Raw genomic sequence first — 19,488 nt, forward strand, 5'->3', positions numbered from 1 at the left:
AACTGCCGAGCTGTTCCCAAGCATCAAGGGGCGTTCCGAGCAGGCATTGCTGTAGACAACCCTCACCGTGCTCGATCTGACGAGGCGGAAAGGTCCTTTTCGTTAGGCTGGAAGCCTAAGATGCATTATAAATACTGTGCGGCCTGCAGGGAAGAGGAGGAGGAGGGAAGCTGGTTGGAAAATAAGGACTGGAATGCGGCAGGCAACGGACTTCGAAGGCGAAGTGGGCGGGTGGGGGGCACGGCTGCGCTACTGTGATGACGAAAGTGAAGCCGGTTCCCCGCTTTTCTTTCCTTGCCTCGTTCAGTGGCGGCGACGGAAATGCTCTCATCCGCAATACGGTAAAGGGAGTCAGTTCCCTGGAAAGATCCGTGCTGTCTGGGGCTGCGGCCAGAAGTGGAATGGGAGCAATAAGAAATTTTCAGACAGTGAGAACAATCAACCCATGGAACAGAAGATGCCTTCAGAAGTTGTGAAAGCTTTCAAGAAGAGACTGTACTGCCACCTGTCAGAAATGGTGTAGGGTTTCCTGCTTGAGGGTGGGGGGATGGACTAGGTGACCTTCAAGGTCCCTTCCAACTCTGTTTTTCTGTTAATTCAGAACCTAAGTAGAGGAGTCCACACTTGCAGGCAGAAAGATAGCAAATCAGGAGAAAACTACTTTTACTTATAGTCTTCACAGAAATATTTTTATTCGCAGAAGCCTTTGACTTTTTCAGAGATACTGAAAAATATGTCTCATTTATTAATAAAATTTATTTATTAATAAAATTTATAGGCCACCCAATCCCGAAGGATTTAATTGTGGACCTGAAATCGATGCGGGAGTCCTATGAACTTTGCCCCTTGGCTGTACTGGAGAGAAAGCAATACTAATCGCTTTGTTTAAAGGGACATTTGATTGTTAATGATTGCTTCATTCGTTTGGTTTATTGTTGGGGTTTTTTTTTTGTTATTTTTATTGGAATGGAGATTGAGACCCCTTATGTTGTGTGTGTGGAATGGCTTATAATGAGACTGCTAGGCTGAAAGACTGTTTTTGTATTTACTTATCAAATAAATATGTGCACGCTATATAAGAGTTTTATCTTGTCTTTACACAGACATCCTTCCTCGCCACCCACAGAAATGGGAGTGCTTAGTAGTACTTTATTTAAGCTTGAAAATCTGGTGAAAGCATTTGAGTTAGATGGGAACTGTCAAAAAGAAAGTCTGTGATCTCATTGTGGCATATTGAAATCCAGCAAATTTATGTAGCTCTAATGGAGGCCCTTGTATGATTTGCCTACCAGCTTTGAGACTCAGCATTGTGATTTGCAAATTGTATAGCTTGCTCATTCTTAGGTTCAATTTTTGTGCAGTTATACCTCTTTCATAAGACTTTTTTTTTAAAAAAAAGTACTACATTTCAAATACCAGGGAAGGAATAATTGGGTTTATTTCATTACATTAAATAGTTAAATGCCATTTTCAAATATTAATTGAATAGAAAGACAAAGCTTGGAAGACTGAGTCAACCTTGAGTCGGACCTGTTCCTGTCCCCGCTCGAATGGTGTGCCTGTTGAGTTGTTTTTTAAATTGTGGTATTGTTTGTCTTATGTCTTTTTTTCCCTATTTATATCCCCTATCCCCCCCCCCCTGATTTGGGTTGTGAGCCGCCCTGAGTCCCTTCTGGGAAAAGGGTGGCATAGAAATATAATAAATTCAATTCAATTCAATTGTTCATATAAGTATCTTAAATCATTTTTAAATGACCTAATTGTTAGAGAACTAAACAAAAAGACAATATGCCTCCTTGCAGAGTGATCCAGTCATAAATTCAATAATCTGAACCCCAATGTGGTAGCAGTAGGATCAGCAAATAGAATAAATCAATGTTCAAATAAATTGCCTTTGTAACAAGGTAATAGCAAAAATTTATATGGTTTTAAATATGTAAATTCATATTAGATTATAGAACATACAAAGTAGATCCATTGTTAATAATAGTAATGAACTTTCTTTGAAACTCATTAAGAGTAGTCCATGGCTAGCAATTTGCCTTTCAGATTATTATTTTGGAAAGAATAAAAAAATCTGAATGCATTTTAAAATTGAAGAGATTTAATTTTTTTCTGGACCAAAGATCACATTTTTCAATATTTATTTGTAGATTCAATTCAGATAGCTATCCAACCGGAATTGCAGCTCTAGGCAGCTAATATCTGATCAAAACAGCAAACAGGATCAAACAAAGCAGCCTAAAAGCTCATTGCCTCTGAGGCCTGTCATGTATCTTGCCTAATCATCTCTTAAAGACTAATATCATTGTCCAACACCCAAGTGGAAGTGCTTCACAAAAGGCCAGCAAGATGTAGGCCATCTGGATCACAGGTGTATGCTGTTCCACAGGGAAGGCACCATGGCAGAGATGATGTGTCTCTTGGTTCCATCAAAGGATGTTGCTTAACAGAAGGGACCTGGAGCATGCCCACTGTGTTGGATCATGTGAGAAGGTCTCCAGATCTGGGAGGATTTAGAACACATAGGACTCAGATTTAGTGTGAGTTTCTTCCTCTCTACAGAGTCCCCCTCAGCTTCTGGACATGAACAGTGAACAATATTTAAATCAGAGGTCAATAAAGATGAGACAGTGCAGTTTTGGGTGTTGCATCTTTAATCAGAATCATTTTAGCTATGCACAAACTTTATCACCACTGTACATACTTGCAGTTTTCTTTGCAATCTAGCAAAAGTGCTTTCCACTGCCTTTTTCTAGAATGCTTTTTCAACTTCTCAGTCTAATTTACAGACTAGGTATTCTCTCATCCAAGTACAATCCAAGTCTGATTCTCCTTAGCTTTTCATCATCAACCAAAATAACAGTATCTTTCAGATTGGATTGGTGGACATGGGATAAAAAATGGTAAGTTTTCTAATCTATCCCTTGACCAATTTCCTTATCTTGCATGGATTTCTATGGGTTCACTCATCTGAAATTTTTGCTTGACTATCAGGCAGTATGGTACATGGAAGACTGATTAAAATAATGATCTTTATGAAGACCTTAATACCACTTGTACATTGAAACCTTTTAAAACAATTTTTGTTTGCATACAAACAGCGTTCATTTCCCAATTTAGATTATCATCTTAATCTAAATCCTGTGGGTATCACTAATCCAGCACCATGGTTTGTTGTGTTTTAAAGTATTCTTTGTCCAGGTCGCTCATGCTCTTAAGTCACAAACTGTTATGGAGATTTCTAAAAGCTGCATTCTCCAGTGATAGTTGCATCAGTGTGCTTCAAATTGTTTTTTCCTCTAAAATAGCAATTTGCCAAAATTTAATATGTATGCAGAATGCCCTCAAGCACAAATCTATGTATTTAATATTTGGTTTATGTGTTTTTTCTTTCTTACGTCCACCAACACAGCGTTGATGCATTGCTCTCAAAAAATTCTGTCTTCAGTTGTTGCAAATGGCAATTAAAAGGTGCAAGCTCAGTATGTATACAGGGCAATTGAAGTAAATTAGCTAATGAGATAGGAGTGGTTCTACTTTACCAAAATCAAGGAGATAAAAAGTCAAGAGCAATTCTGGCTTATTTGAAGTTGTCTTTCCAGATAATGTAAACATCTTCAAGAGAGTAAGCTTATCCCCTGGGCATTTTTATTTACAGTCCTGAGATCAGCAATGAAGGAAGCTATTCAATAACCATGAATAACAATCCGTAACAAGAAAATAAATTAAGTCTTGCAAAAGGTACCCTGCTTCAACCATCTACCTTCTCACAAGTTGGCCCTTCATTTCTTAGCTGGAGAGTCCTAAAGCTTTCAGAAGTACATGCACCAGCTGTCCTCAGAGAGGTGGTACACCTCTTATTTTACGAATTATGTTTGCCAGTCGCTTGGCTAGGCCTCCCTTCTTAGGTTCTTCCACATGGAATGTTCTGGTCAGAAGATTGTAAAAGGAGCCATAACACACAGCTACTACAGTGCAAGTCAGGCAGATCACATTATATGGCATGCTAAAATCTGGTGTTGGCAGATTCACCAGGAGGGGTTCAGTGTAGAGACGTACAAAATAGCTGGCGCCATCAAAGGAAGGAAATCTGGGAAATAAAAAAAAAATCAGAAGTTTAAAATCAGAGGTGAAGATAAAGGTATTTTTGAATCCAGCCCAACTTCTGGTGACCAATGAAGTTTTCTTTACAGATTATAGAACTGATAAATCACTGCGTTCTTCCGACATGCATTTCAACTTTGCTATCTGGAATCCAGTAGTCCTGGAATTCATAGGTAGTCCTCCAGCCATTTCCTAACCGGGTATGATCCCATACCTTTTGAGATCCGTTATGGTGAGGGAGATAGGGCCACTGGCTGAGGAAGATTAAATATACAGTATATAACTTTTTTCTGTCAAAAGACTTTGGTTCTTTTAGCTGTGCCCAGTGCTTTAGCATGCATAAACTACCATAAATGTTTAGGATGAGGCTTCATTCAGGAATTAGACATTTACTTTACATGGTATTAGCATTCAAATAGAATTACACATATGAAGGGCATAACATTCCCACTTATATGAAGTTAATGACTCCTGCAAGTATGATCTTGCTTCAGCAGCAAAGAAAATACTTAAGTGACAGATCAAGTGTACTGTTGCATGGAAGGCGGCTTCCAAATTCAAGTGCTGGTGATCCCAATTAGAATAGGGGGGGGGGGGGAATAAGTGCTTAAGAAACTACATACTGTTGCTGTCAACCTTATCCAATCTGAAACCCTCCATAAAGGTAGATGATTTTGACTTACAATGAAAATTGGAACTGGAATTTCCATTACTAAGCAAAGCAGTTGCAAACCATGACTGCAATGCTTACAAATGATAAATCTCTGCAGTCATAATTGCCATCATTGGAAGTCATAGAATCATAGGTGTGGAAGGGACCTTGGGGGTCTTTTAGTCCAATCCCCAAATCCTTATTCCTTCCTGGACAAATGGTTATCCAATCCTTTCTTGAAAACCTCCAGCAATGGATCACCCACAACTTCAGGAGGCAAGCTGTTCCACTGATTAATTTTTTCCACTATCAGGACTTTTTTCCTTAATTCCGGGTTGGATCGTCCTCTATTACTTCTCCTATCCTCAGGTGCTATGGAGAATAAATTGATCCACTCTTCCCTAGGACACCCATTCAAATATTTGAAGATGGCTAAGCCTTCCCCACTAAGCCTTCTCTTTGTTAGGTTAGACATACCTAGTTCCCTTAGCCATTCACTGTATGGTTTAGTCTCCACATGATCTTTGTTTTTCTCTTAGCATCTTTGTTGCTCTTCTCTGCACTCTTTCTAGGCTCTCAGCATCTCTTTTGTATAATGGTGACAAGAAATGGGCACAGTATTCTAAGTGTGGCCTTACTAGTGCAGTATAAAGTGGTACTATTCACTTTTTATGATCGTAATCACAAAGTTACAAGATTTTGTTGTTATAGCCAATCTCAATAAAAGTAGTTTTAGCCTTCCTGGTCTGGTATACCTAATCGAGCTGAGAAGAATAGGCAAAAAATGTCTTGGGGAGAATGGAATGGGTAATGACTAAATGGCCAAACAATGGAAGCTGGTGTAAGCAGCTTCCCATGTTCAATAGCAGTACATAAAGCAGCAATGTCAACTCTACACATTTCCCACTTTCCACCCTCCTTCATTTGCCAAGGTTTAGGGACTCACAGTGAAGCAAAAAGTGGTTTTGTATCTTCATCTTCCTCTTTTATGGCAATGGTGCTTGGCACTAGGGCACTTAAGACAGATGGGCTAAAAACCAGAGAAAGAAAGAAAATTAAGGTTAAAAGACCCTTCAGGAAGAGAAGCAGACAAGAAGTCAAAGGGATGGAGCACAGACTGTCCCCATTTACCTCACATAAAAGCCATGGTTGGGATCAGGTGTGTATTCAGTCCACTTCAGCAAGGCTCTCTCAAACTGGATGTTGATCTTGGTGACAGAGTTTGCTGGTAACTGAATCAACATTTCCAGGAGATGGGGACGCTTTCGGTCCTTTGCTGGCTGATAATGTATATAACCTAATACCAAAGAAATACAATCAGCATTTCAGATAAACAAAATCCTTCCTTGAGGTTCATATAAATACACTGAAGAATCTTCTTGCTTACGCCCAGATGATCTCCACACCACCTTTGCAGAGCAGATCACACTGCTCCACTTTAACACTTTGGAACGTAATCAGAATCCTTGGGATTCTGATTAAACATCTTAATTCATTTGTGAAAAAACAAATCCAATACAGGATTGCAATGGCTGGCTAAAAAGCCAAACAGAATACAGTGGGGCTTATTTCCAAAGTAACAGGCAATTTATTTTTATTTTTAATTCTTTAAAAAATGATGTGTTAATTGTCCTAAGAAAATGTATAAAGATACTGATAAAATCAATACAGGTCAAACCCAAAGCAATCATGTTATATAGCAAATTACTGTAGTTGTCAAAATGGATATCCTCTATTGTGCTAATAACCACAAATTGTTTCACCCATGTATTATTTTTTATATTTTTAAAAATTTCATTAACTATGGTTTAGTATCCTTCTGGGTCATTGGGAGTTGTGGGCACAGCATTACAACAATTTCCAAGCCCACCTCAATCAGTGGTTCCAAGCTGATAATCCCGGGTGGAAGTTCTCAAGCTCTTATGAATGCCAATGTGGGCTGCCTCAGAACTTGTTGCTCTCCCCTACCTACATAGTTTAATATCTACATGAAACTGCTTGGGGGAGGTCATTCAGCAATTTGGACTGAGGCATCATCAAAATGCTAATGTTATATATTGCTACGTTAATGTTGCATTGCAGATGCTGTCAAAATTCTGAATCAATGTCTGAATGCTGTGATCTGGATCAAATGAAAGTAAGGTAAAGGTTCCCCTCGCACATTTGTGCTAGTCGTTCTCAATTCTAGGGGCCAGTGCTCATCTCCGTTTAAAAGCCAAAGAGCCAGAAGACGTCTCCATAGTCATGTGGCTGGCATGACTAAATGCCGAAGGCACACAGAACGCTGTTACCTTCCCACCAAAGGTGGTCCCTATTTTTCTACTTGCATTTTTAAATGCCTTTGATGCGCTAGGGATTCAAACTGCTGAACTGCCAACCTTTCTGATCGACAACTCAGCGTCTTAGCCACTGAGCCATTACGTCCATTTGAATGAAAGGTAGCTTGGATTAGATCTAACAAAATGGAGTTGCTTGTCATCAAAAGATATCAGTGCAATCAAAGAACACTGATCCTGTGAATAATGCTGAGTGGTGGAGGTGGTTTATAAGCTGGAGGCTTCTTGTTTAAATAGCAAAAGTTGTGGTCAGGGAAGCCCTTCAGCTCATGCATCACTTTCAACCTTACCAGGACAGTTACCTGTATCCGATACAAGTTATGTCTGGAACAAAATGTGCCACCAGACTTAATAAAATAACCCTGTCAGAACACCAATATTTGATTATTAGGGCAATTAAATGATTGGACATTTATATGGTTCTTTAGTTATATACTGAGGTTTTTAATAACTGTACATTGTATTTTGTTTTGTTTTTTCCTATATGTAACTTTGCTGTACATCATCCCATCTATTCACTGAGGTAGACCATAAATATTGTAAATAAATAACTTTGCCTTTAATCTTGCTGAGGCTTCCTGCTTGATCAGCAGTTTTGATACAATTGAAATGAATAAATTTACCCACCCTAATTCTTTGTTCTGGGATTATAAATCAGAAATTTATGGCTAGATGCAAATAAATATGTAATGGAATAGTTACATGCTGTGATTGCTAAACTGGGGCTCAGAAAGTAAAACCCAAATAATGGCTCTGCACATTACTCTCTTTGCTCCATTGATAGTTTTTGTTTATATGAATCAGAATAATTGTGTCAGAGATTCTCTTTGAAACAATATACAACTGTGATTTAAACAAGTGTGGATTTCAAGTCCAGAGATCACTTCCAACATTTCGAAAATTGTAACAATCATCCCTAAAAGTGGATGGTAATCTTGGGCAAACCTCTAGATCCAAGTACCTATGGATACAAATAGGTTGTGGAGCAAAGGAAAAACTGAGCAACAATTCTGCATTTCCACTGTTCTCTTCCAAAGGATTTCTCTTTCTAAAAACAAAAGGATTAGAAGAAACATGTATTAGAGTGAATTTCTATCTTACTTGGTTTATTTTCCTTTCCTTTAGTAATAATGGTCAAGGTATGAATGTAGAGCCGTAGGTACCAGGGCACAGTCTCTAGCAGAAGGACTGGGAAAGCTCGATATGGATGTGTGTTATACACAAGAGTGCTGATTTCTCCTGTCTGGAGACCATAACCACTCACATAGCGCTGAGCATGAAGCACCGGTACTGCCAAGCCCACTGAAGGAAAACAGACAAGTTAGAAACTCAGCTTCAGCACCTGAATCAAATGAAATACACCTAAAGCAATACCTCAGAAGAAAAACTCAATTTTTTAAAACTTACATAGGATTTCCCCATTGTTTGCCTATTGGAAGCAACGACTATTGTTTCCTGCGTTTTATAATATGTGACCAAATCACTGCTTGATGATTTAGACACTTTTATATGAGAGGACAATGAACACTTCTCTGAATTTCTAGCGTTTTTGTATTGTCTCTTTAAAGAAATTCCTCCCGGATGGTTGGGAATACTACCAGAGTTTGTACTGCTGTCCCACTTCAAAATAAAGAATATTTTGAAATATGGATAAAATAAATATGGATAAAATTAAGCTCTAAAGTAATAGGCCATGGGAGTGTGTGAGGACTAATTAAGTATTAGTCCTAGTTAAGAGATTTAATTGACACAGTGCAATGGTCTAATTTATGCTATTAATAAAATAGCCAGGAAATCACTGATCACTCACAATTATCTTGAGGCCGTTTCCATTTCAATAGCACATTGAGGTTGCGAGATGTGTTGAAGAGTGTTGGATTCAGAAGGTCATAAACTGCATAGGTTCTCCTGTCTCCCTGGACTGATCCCTCATAGACAGATAAAGGAGTTGGGGAAACCTCCAGGAACTCTTGTGCCTGTGAATATAAGCACACTCATTTGCTTTGTGCCAACATATGACATCCTCATCATACCACACCTCGCGAAAACATGCTCAACACCGCCTTCCTATTTTACCTAAAGGAACCACTCAAAAGTCTAAAGCCTCAACAAAACAAGTCTTGTCCTCTCCAGTGGCATCCACCTCGCAATTCCTGATTTTTTTTAAGTCTTATTCAAATTTAAAAAAAAATAGTGCCCAGCTTATTAATGTTACAACTATATTCAAACAAGGTTGACAAAAAAAGTTACCTTGGTTTTGCTGGAAATATCAACATAAACCTTGCTTTGAGACGCCAGAGGACAAGCTTCAGTAAGGGTACGAGAGAAAATTTTTAAGAGCGACCAGTCTGAAGAGAGAAAGACACAAGATCAACTAAGAGATGAATCCAGCCAACAGTACCAATACAGAGACAGTAGCCTGAGTTACCTTTCTTTCCCTGGGCACTGGCAAAACTATCAAAGACAACAGTGAGGATCTGCCTGAGTTCCCAAGATAAGCTCAGACAAGATTTGTCCTGAAAGAAAAAGGCAAAGGGAGAAAAATACCCACATTTTAAAAAGTCAACATGTTAAAAGACTATAATAATCTGAAGATTCTTCCCAAAATTCCTAGAGTAATCTGCTTGTAAATATGCCAGCAAGACAAATTTTACAATATTGGGAAATCCTAAGACATATAAGAACTCATATCCAACATAAAGATATACAGGGATAACGTTCTTCTTTTGGTTCTTAAGAGCCCCAATATAACTGCTTGGAACTTTTTGCTAAACTTGCTCATTGCCAGTTTTAATTTTTCAGAATCAGTTTTTTATTCAGCCTGGATTTAAATAGGGGTATATGTTACTTGGTGGTATTTTTGCTGTTGGAAAACAGTCACCATCATGGCAGCCAGTGCTTTACTCCTGATATCTATGCACTCCAACATCTAATAAAACTCTTATAAACACACCACCAAAACAAATAAGAAAACCCAACTTAATAGCTGAGGCAAAGCTTTGGATCACTGAGTCAGTCAATGCATGGCACTGATAATGTTACCTAGTCAGATAATGAAATGTTCGCAAGCAAACAACAAAGCTCAGAGAACTCCAAAGACTCCTCAGTCAACGAAGTTGATAGTGGAAGATTCAGGTCAGATAAAAGCAAATTCTTCTGAATCTAGTTCACAGTAAATCCCATAACCGGAGGATGCAAATATAGCAATGACCATCAACTTGGAAATTTAAAAGGGAATTGGCATATAATTTTGTGGATGTTAGGCTTATCAGTCATTCCTGCTTATGAAGGTTATATTTTACCTCAGGTGTTAAGAGGCAACTGCCACTAAATACCAATTGCTGTGGATCACAAGCAAAGTGTTGTTCTTGTGATTTTCAAAGATATCAGGTTGATGATGGTGATAATAGAGTGCCAAACGAGTTAAACATTTGGACTGATTTACCCTTTTTTTTAAAAAAAATACTACGTTTTAAGAGGACCACCTTCTACTGTATTAGGGAAGTAAGACTATAGATTCAGCATTATCAGTCTTCAGCATTCTGTCCTCAACTTTTTCAGCAGACAGATGAACCAAACATCCAAAAACCCACCCTGCAGATGGGACGGATGTGCACAGCCTGGGAGTGGTAACTGCTATGGAACAGTCTCTCAGCCTTCAGCAGAACAGCCAGGCCAGCCTGGAAAATAAAAGGAAACCTTTTTTTCCTGCAGAATCCAAAATAAGTTTAGGAACTATGCAATTACTGTATGTACATATGATACTATGGTACAATTCCAAGTTACACATACCCATCAAAGAAGAGACAAAACCCCTGAAGCGATGTTGCAGATAACCAAGTAATATTTACAAGAATGAAAGAATTCCAGGGGTCAAAGGACATGCTGCTGCTTTAAGGCTGAACTACTGCAGCTAACACACGTCTCACCTTTGAGCTGCAAGGCAACAGCTTCTTCCAGGGTGTGAGATTTTCAGTGCATACAACTTCACGGGGCAAGACAGCATATCGTAGGAAACGATGATCTGTTACTGAACGAGGGAGCCAAAGATTAGAACCTTCCCAAACTTGGATTTTGCTAGGGATTATGGGAATTAAAAGTCCAGCACACTCAGAAGCCCCAAGCAGGGGACACCTACATGAGAAGGTTTACAGACATATGCCTATCCCCGGTATATATACATGATTCCAAGTGTATACTGAAGATATCTGCAGTTTGACTATTACTGAAATCTAGTCAACCTTTAGCCTCTTCCTTTTTTACTATTTCTGTAAATGACATCCCACCTATAATAGCATATAGTATGTGGGTTATTATGTTGCTGATGGATTGGATTTCTTGTACTTCTTGTATGCCTCAGATCAGTCCTGGGGGATTGAGGGGATGAAGAGAGAAAAGAAGAGAAACTACTGTTGAAAAAGCAATATCTGTTTGTAAAATGCTTGAGAAAAATGGAAATGTCTCAACTACAATAACTCAATCAAGAACTCTTCCTAAAGAGGCTGAATAGTACTTTCAGTGAGGCTTGCAAAAGCTGTTAAAACACTTTTTGTTCCTTGTGGCTTTCTAACAATTATTAGCTCCATTTTTTTGTTGGGGGTGGGGGTGCTGCATGTCATTTTAAATCAAAGAATGTCAATGTTCTATATTGTAAATTGCCAGAATCATAGTACCTGTAATGATTTTTTTCCAATCCCAGATTTTTTAAATAGCACTTTTCAATAAACTATTTTTATGTTACTCTTAAATTTTAATTGACTTTGGTGAATACCCATAGAATTTGTTTTATAAGACCCTTTATATCTATAAGTAATAAATTTGATGAATAAATATTAACTCACTATTCACCAGTCCCAGGGGTTTGAAGGATGCAGTTGGGATGATTGTGTTGGTAGAATCAATGAAGTTCAAAGAGGCACAGAATATTCCTGAGAGGATGTTACTAAGATCTTTCCAAGCTTTGTCAACACTACAAAAAGAAAACATAGTAAGCATTGTAATATGTTTGTGAAGGAGTTATCTGAAATTTAAAAGATGTACTTGCTAAAACATTTAAAGCAATTTCATCTTTAAAATTTTAAGTTGTATTTGTAGATTTACATATAATTTTAATGCTATTTTTGTGGCAAAGAATCCTATCAACTATGAGAGACAAAATGAGAAAACAAATCCAGACAATCACATTGTCTGATTTGGAAAGAATTTTTTTGCAAATTATGGTAGAAAATAAGTATTTGGCCAATATCAAAAGTTCATCTCAATACTTTGTTATATACCCTTTGTTGGCAATGACAGAGGTCAAACGTTTTCTGTAAGTTTTCACAAGGTTGGCACACACTGTTGCCAACCTTGTGAAATGTTGGTCCATTCCTCCATGCAGATCTCCAGAGCAGTGATGTTTTGAGGCTGTTGCTGGGCAACATGGACTTTCAACTCTCTCCAAAGGTTTTCTATGGGGTTGAGATCTGGAGACTGGCTAGGCCACTCCAGGACCTTGAAATGCTTTTTACGAAGCCACTCCTTCATTGCCCGGGCAGTGTGTTTGGGATCATTGTCATGCTGAAAGACCCAGCCACATTTCATCTTCAATGCCCTTGCTGATGGAAGGAGGTTTGCACTCAAAATCTCACGATATGTGGCCCCATTCATTCTTTCCTGTACACGGATCAGTCGTCCTGGTCCCTTTGCAGAGAAACAGCCCCAAAGCATGATGTGGCCACCCACGTGCTTCACAGTAGGTATGGTGTTCTTTGGATGCAACTCAGAATTCTCTTTCCTCCAAACACGATGAGTTGTGTTTCTACCAAACAGTTCTACTTTGGTTTCATCTGACCATATGACATTCTCCCAATCTTCTTCTGGATCATCCAAATGCTCTTTAGCAAACTTCAGACAGGCCCGAACATATATTGGCTTAAACAGGGGGACACGTCTGGCACTGCAGGATGAGTCCCTGGTGGTGTAGTGTGTTACTGATGGTAGCCTTTGTTACGTTAGTCCCAGCTCTCTGCAGGTAATTCACTAGGTTCCCCCGTGTGGTTCTGGGATTTTTGCTCACCGTTCTTGTGATCATTTTGACCCCATGGGGTGAGATCTTGCGTGGAGCCCCAGATCGAGGGAGATTATCAGTGGTCTTGTATGTCTTCCATTTTCTAATTATTGCTCCCACAGTTGATTTCTTCACATCAATCTGTTTCTGGTGTCCTTCGACAGCTCTTTGGTCTTTACCATAGTGGAGTTTGGAGTGTGACTGGTTGAGGTTGTGGACAGGTGTCTTTTATACTGCTAACAAGTTCAAACAGGTGCCATTAATACAGGTAATGAGTGGAGGACAGAGGAGCCTCTTAAAGAAGAAGTTACAGGTCTGTGAGAACCAGAAATCTTGCTTGTTTGTAGGTGACCAAATACTTATTTTCCACCATAATTTGCAAAAAAATTCTTTCCAAATCAGACAATGTGATTGTCTGGATTTGTTTTCTCATTTTGTCTCTCATAGTTGAGGTCTACCTATGATGTCAATTACAGGCCTTTCTCATCTTTTTAAGTGGGAGAACTTGCACAATTGGTGGCTGACTTACTTACATTACTGTAAGTAATGGAAATCCAAAACCAAATATGACCAGAGGATACTGCATTATGTTTGCCTTATATTGGCAGGTAGTAAATAAAAGTTTCCTTTTTCTTTCTCCCTCACTGCACCTGCAGAAAAGAGAGCTGTTCCTAGGACTGCAGTCAGCCAAGGCCTTCTATAGGGTTGCCATTCCCTCAGCAGCCAATTATAATAACAGATTTTTTTTATTGTCCATTTGCACAAGTAAATCAGAGACACCATTAGTGGAAAAAGCAGAGAAGATATCAGCATGTGATATCACTGCCAAACTATCAACCATCATTTATAAACCTGTAGCACTCCCCTCCCCCCCATGATGAATTCATACAACACTATAAGCCAAAAGTACCCCAAACTGATTATGATTTAATATATGTGCAATTCATGCCCACATATGGTGGGCATGAATAATGGACGATTGGGTCAAGCCTTTCCCAGCTCTCTAGAATGTATTACATTATATTTTCCACCATCCTCTGTACATATGGTCAGACTAACAGAAGCCAATCAGACATATCTGTAAATGGTGAGACAAATCTACCATGGTCCTTTTAGAGGCTTCCATTGACTGGAGACTTATGGAAACCATAATTTCTGTACTAGCCTTTAAATATATAACCAAATACAAGTATCCAAGCAAAAAAGGAAGGCTGAGGTCACTTTTATATATTAGCTCTTAATTATCACAGCCCATGTAAAGCAAATGGCTAAAGCTTTAGATCAGGATCCATAAAGCCCAGGTTCAATAACTCACTAGATTTATTGAAGCTTTCTTTTAGCTCAACCTACTTCACAGGCTTTCTATTGAGAAAAAAAAATCAGTTGGCGGAGTCCTACCCAGGAAAGAAGTAAATCAAATAAGTACATAAACAAATGGAGACTGTGAACCTACTTACTCTGAGACAGTGTCCTGGAACCAGACCCAAAGTTCTGCACCTGCAGGAGCTTGCAAGTAGGGTTGTCCCCAGCTCCGTGTCCGCCAGAAGCCCTGAGTGAGGGAGAGGTGTAACTCGCGCACTGAATATTTGGAAATAAGCTGGCCCAGAGCCTTAGGGAACAGCCGATAATGGGAGACTGGGAGAAAATGGAGACGGAATGGGAAAGCAAAGTGAGAATAGCATCCCTTCTCCTCCACTCCTATCTGCCCCACCTTTTATCTGTCCTTCTGCAAATGTCTATGGAGATTCTCAATCACCCACGGTCAAGGTGCTTTTTTTCAAAAGGCATTTGGACTTTGTTTTTCCTGGAAGATGCCTCACTTCTCATCAAACCGAAGAAGCATCTTGGATGAGAAGCAAAATGTCTTCAAGGAAAAACAAAGAAAGTCCAGTTGCCTTTTGAAAAATACCTTTGGGGGTATTTATCCTCCAGTTAAAGCAATGGCTGCTATTGTTCAGACTATTAAATAGATTCACCCCTAGCCCCTTCTGTCACCTGGCATCCTCCAGAGGGGTTGCAACCACACACTCCAGAAACCCTATCCCATACCTAAAGGGTGGGAAAGGTGCCCAGTTGGAAGAGAAGGCATTTTTTAGGTAGAAGCCGCCAGTTACAACAGGGAGTCGACCTACTGCGGGGAAACAGGAAGCTCTCGGCTGTTTCAAACATTGAAATAATTACTGGGATCAATAAAAACCATGGTCCTAAGCGGCCAAGCTTGCAAGGCCACCTCTTCCAATATTTTAAATGGGAGTGAACACTATAGGGCACTTCACACCACAACAACTAGATACAAGGACAGTTTCCCCATCCCCCACCCCCGAATGCCATCATTCTGTTTAACAACTAATTTCCACAACACTGTCATATTACCTACTAAGACTCTATTACTATTATTCTTCTCTTCCTTCCTAGTAGCTTATCTCTTCCTACTTATGACTATAACCATGTTGCTTGTATCTTTAACGTTTATATTGTTTTATTTGTTTCCTGGTATAATTTGATTTCTTATTAGTAACCTATGACTATCACTAAGTGTTGTATCTTATCATTCTTGAGGAATGTATTCTATTTTATTTTTTCTTTATGTATACTGAGAGCATATGCACCAGACAATTTTTGTGTGTGTCCAATCACACTTGGCCAATAAAGAATTCAATTCAATTCAATCCAATCCTTATCCCTCTCCCTATGCTATTCCATTCTATTTCTATTCTGTTTCTATTCTATTATTTCTATTTCTATTCCAATTTCATTCTATTTCTATTCTACTATTCCTATTCCATTCCCATTCCTATACTATTATTTCTATTTCCATTCCTATTCTATTCCATTTCTATTCTACTATTCCTATTCCATTTCCATTCCTATTCTATTCTATTATTTCTATTTCTATTCCTATTCTATTCCATTTCTATTCTACTATTTCCATTTCTATTCCATTTCCATTCCTATTCCTAAATCCCTCCGCTGGTCGAGAATTTCGAGAGCGGAGAATCTGGACGGGCATCGAGAGCTTTTCTTAAAATCCCTTTCGAAAGAAGCCGACAGGCGAGCTGCTCCCTCTTCCTACAAACTAGGATTTCCCGAGGGCAGGAAAACGTCCCCTCGGGTGCCCAGAATGCACAAACGGAGCCAGTTGCTCGTAGCCACCTGCCCTGTGCACCCACCCACCCTTCTCCCAAAGGCTCTGCCACCCTCCCGGCTCCCCGCGGCAGCTCCTCTCTTACCGCCGCCACGCTGTAGGTCCGAGTCCCAGCGGGTGCGGAATTGGAACGTGGCGGCCACGTCGCCGGAAGGCAGCGGACTCAGCACCAACTCTTCCCGCAGGGAGTCCCGAGGGGGATCGGCGGCGCTCTCCGCCGATCCCGAGGCCCAAAGCAGGAGGCCCAGCAGCGAGACGGCCACCTCCATTCTCGCCGCGCCAGGAAGACGAAGCTCCGCCTCTGCCCACCTCTAGCTGGTTAACGGAGAGCCGGCGAGTTTCGAAGACTCCGCCCCCCTTTCTCCCTGGAGCCAATAGGACCTCTTATTCCGATAACGTAGAGACAAAATTGTAGAGCGACGTGTCTCCTTTGTTTTTTTTTAATATTCCGAGTCCGCAGAGTGAGGATAACTCTCAAATGCTCTAAATCCGTGTTTCTTAACTTCCCACTTTTAAAAATTATGGAGGACCCCAAAAGAGCTTTTGTTTTGTATGGGTTACATTTATCAATGTTTTACCTTATTAAAAAAATAAAAAGGATGCAATCGAGGAATATTTATCGAATTATTTAAAAATAATAGTATTAAATCATTGGGTATTAAGATAAGTAATATATTTGTTATAAAACCCTATGTTTTTAACAAATAAAAAGAACAAAGTGACATTCTTTTAATTTTTTTGAAAATATCTTCAATATATGGCAAATAACTTTGATTTTGTGAACTGCTACAAGCCTGTTGGGGGAAACTTTGCTGTCAATCATCAGTTCTCAAGTGTGTCCTGAAGTGTGTCCTCTTTTCAAGATCCCTTTAGGGGGTCAGAGAAGTGAAATAAAAAAATATTTTACATTTTTTTTTGTTTTAATTTCTAATCAGTAAATATTGACAGCTGTAACCCTCATACAGTAGTCCTCACTTAATGACCTTCATTTAGTGATAGTTTGAACTTATGGTACTGTAAAAAAGCGACATGACCAATCTTCTCACAACCATTGCAGTATCCCCACAGTCATGTGACTGCATTTCTGACACTTGGCAACTAACAACTGTGGTGTCAACTGTTAACTGTCAACTGTGGTGGGATTCAAAAAAAATTACTACTAGTTCTTGTGGGCGTGGCTTGGTAGGCATGGCAGGGAAAGGATACTTCAAAATCCCCATTCCCTCCCAATCAGCTGGGACTCGGGAAGCAGAGAATAGATGGAGTGGGGGGGGGACGGGACAATAAAGGTGGTATTTACCGGTTCTCCAAAACTACTCAAAATTTCCGCTACCGGTTCTCCAGAATTGGTCAGAACCTGCTGAATACCACCTCTGACTGTCACACATTTTACTATCATTGCAGCATCTTTCAGTAATGTGATTGCCATTTGCAACTGTCCCAGTGGCTTTCAGTGAGCAAACTTAATGGGGAAGATGGCAAGAGGTCATACGTACTGTTCCCATGATGTTTCTTTTAAAATTTGCTGGTGAGTTGCTTAGTGACACCAGTGGAACTGGCAGAGCTGCTGTCACTAAGCATGGCAGTCACCTGATATTTTGATGATGACTTTGCTTAGGGATGGAGGTGCCAGTCCCAATTAGGGTAAACCAAAGCTCTTTCTGGTCCTTAAACAGTTTTAAGAATGCCAAAGTGTCCTGAGACTAAAATGTTGGAAAACCGCTGCTCCAAATTTCAGTCATAGCAAGGAGGGTGCCTAGCCAGTCTTGCTTATTGTGAGATAAGTCATCTTCATGTTTATTATGAAACATCTAAGCAGGGAGGAGTCTGGTTAATATTTGGGATGGGAGATCTCCAGGAAATCCTAGGCTTTTGTGCCGGACTAAGAATTTGGAAAAATAGTTAAACCACTTCCATCTTGCAGCTGAGCAAACTACATGGGCTCAGATAAAGCCACTACAAGTTGAGATGAAAGGAGAGTTTGAATATTGGAATGTCATTCTGTATAAGCAAAAGATATAAAGATATAAAACAATAGCAAAAACACCACATGTTTTCACTTGACTTTTTAAATACAGTAATAGATTTTAAACATTTCTGTGCTTAAGTAGTCCACTAAGGCAAATATAGCAATTTATAATCACAAACTCCTGTGTAACATGGACATATGAAAATGTAGTTCTCTGAACATTGCTGCTTGAGAGAATGGGATCAGGAAAACCATATCCATGCAGCTATCTAGCATTGGCTGCGTTGAAGAAATATGGTTATGAAGGGCTCCCTTTTGTATTGCACAATTATTGTATGAGGACAGAGGGATAAAAGCAAAACCACTTCTTTATTCATGCATTTCAATGCTAATAAGAATTAATGGACAGGAATCTGGGCTTGGCCAAATTGTTTTCAGACAAATAAGAGATGGAAAAGGTAATGTTTGCCTTGACTTGCCAAGCAGTTCAAGTATAGGCATGCAGAATTGTGAAAATGGGTGGAGGCAGGGGGGGAGGGCATATCCAAGAAGGCCAGTCTGCAACTCAAGGAAGTAGAAGAAAATATAGAAGGCTGTTCGCTGGGCAAAAATAGAAGAAATGAACCCGTGGTGGGATTTAATTTTTTTTACTAACTGTTCTGTGGGTGTGGCTTAGTGGGAATGGCATCAGAGGTGGGTTTCTGCCACTTTGGCCCGGATAGGGCGAACCGGTCGTGGCGGTAGTGGGAGGCTCCGCCCATCTGCCCAGACACTTCAGCGCATGCGCAGAAGCGCCGCATGCACACGAGCAAACCGGTAGTAAAAAAAAAATAGAAACCCACCACTGCGTGGCATGGCTTGGTGGGCATGGCTTGGTGGAAGGATACTGTAAAATCTCCATTCCCATCCCACTCCAGGGAAAGGTTATTGCAAAATCCCCATTCCCTCCTGATCAGCTGGGATTCAGGAGGCAGAGAATAGATGGGGCGGGGCCAGTCAGAGCTGGTATTTACCACTTCTCCAAACTACTCAAAATTTCTTCTGCCAGTTCTCCAGAACTGGACAGAACCTCTTGAATACCACCATGAAAACAACCCAAAAGATACTAATGTGTGCATTAGGACCAGTTGCCTATTGCAAAAGAACATGAAAACTTACCAGTAAAACAGAATGATTTCCCAGTCTGAAGAATTAAAACAACCTAGGAAGAAAACCAAACAGATCAGAACA

At 39.8% G+C, this 19,488-nt stretch overlaps 1 protein-coding gene across 1 annotated transcript; it reads right to left on the reverse strand.

Annotated features, from left to right (window-relative positions):
- Positions 1–2,638: 2,638 nt before the first annotated feature.
- On the reverse strand, positions 2,639–16,590 carry PIGT (phosphatidylinositol glycan anchor biosynthesis class T). The gene is made up of 12 exons (XM_014054579.2): positions 16,375–16,590; positions 14,602–14,779; positions 11,937–12,064; positions 11,025–11,125; positions 10,689–10,775; positions 9,524–9,611; positions 9,346–9,443; positions 8,906–9,071; positions 8,197–8,397; positions 5,891–6,056; positions 5,706–5,789; positions 2,639–4,093 (listed from the first exon to the last, which is right to left on the reverse strand). The coding sequence occupies exons 1-12, from the start codon at positions 16,556–16,558 to the stop codon at positions 3,841–3,843; spliced, it is 1,734 nt and encodes a 577-aa protein (XP_013910054.2). The 5' UTR covers positions 16,559–16,590; the 3' UTR covers positions 2,639–3,840.
- Between the last annotated feature and the right edge of the window lie 2,898 nt (positions 16,591–19,488).

This window comes from Thamnophis sirtalis, unplaced genomic scaffold (genome assembly GCF_051295495.1).
Source record: "Thamnophis sirtalis isolate CommonGarterSnake01/CBP01778 unplaced genomic scaffold, rThaSir2_p1.2 scaffold_7, whole genome shotgun sequence".
NCBI classification, from domain to species: Eukaryota; Metazoa; Chordata; class Lepidosauria; order Squamata; family Natricidae; genus Thamnophis; species Thamnophis sirtalis.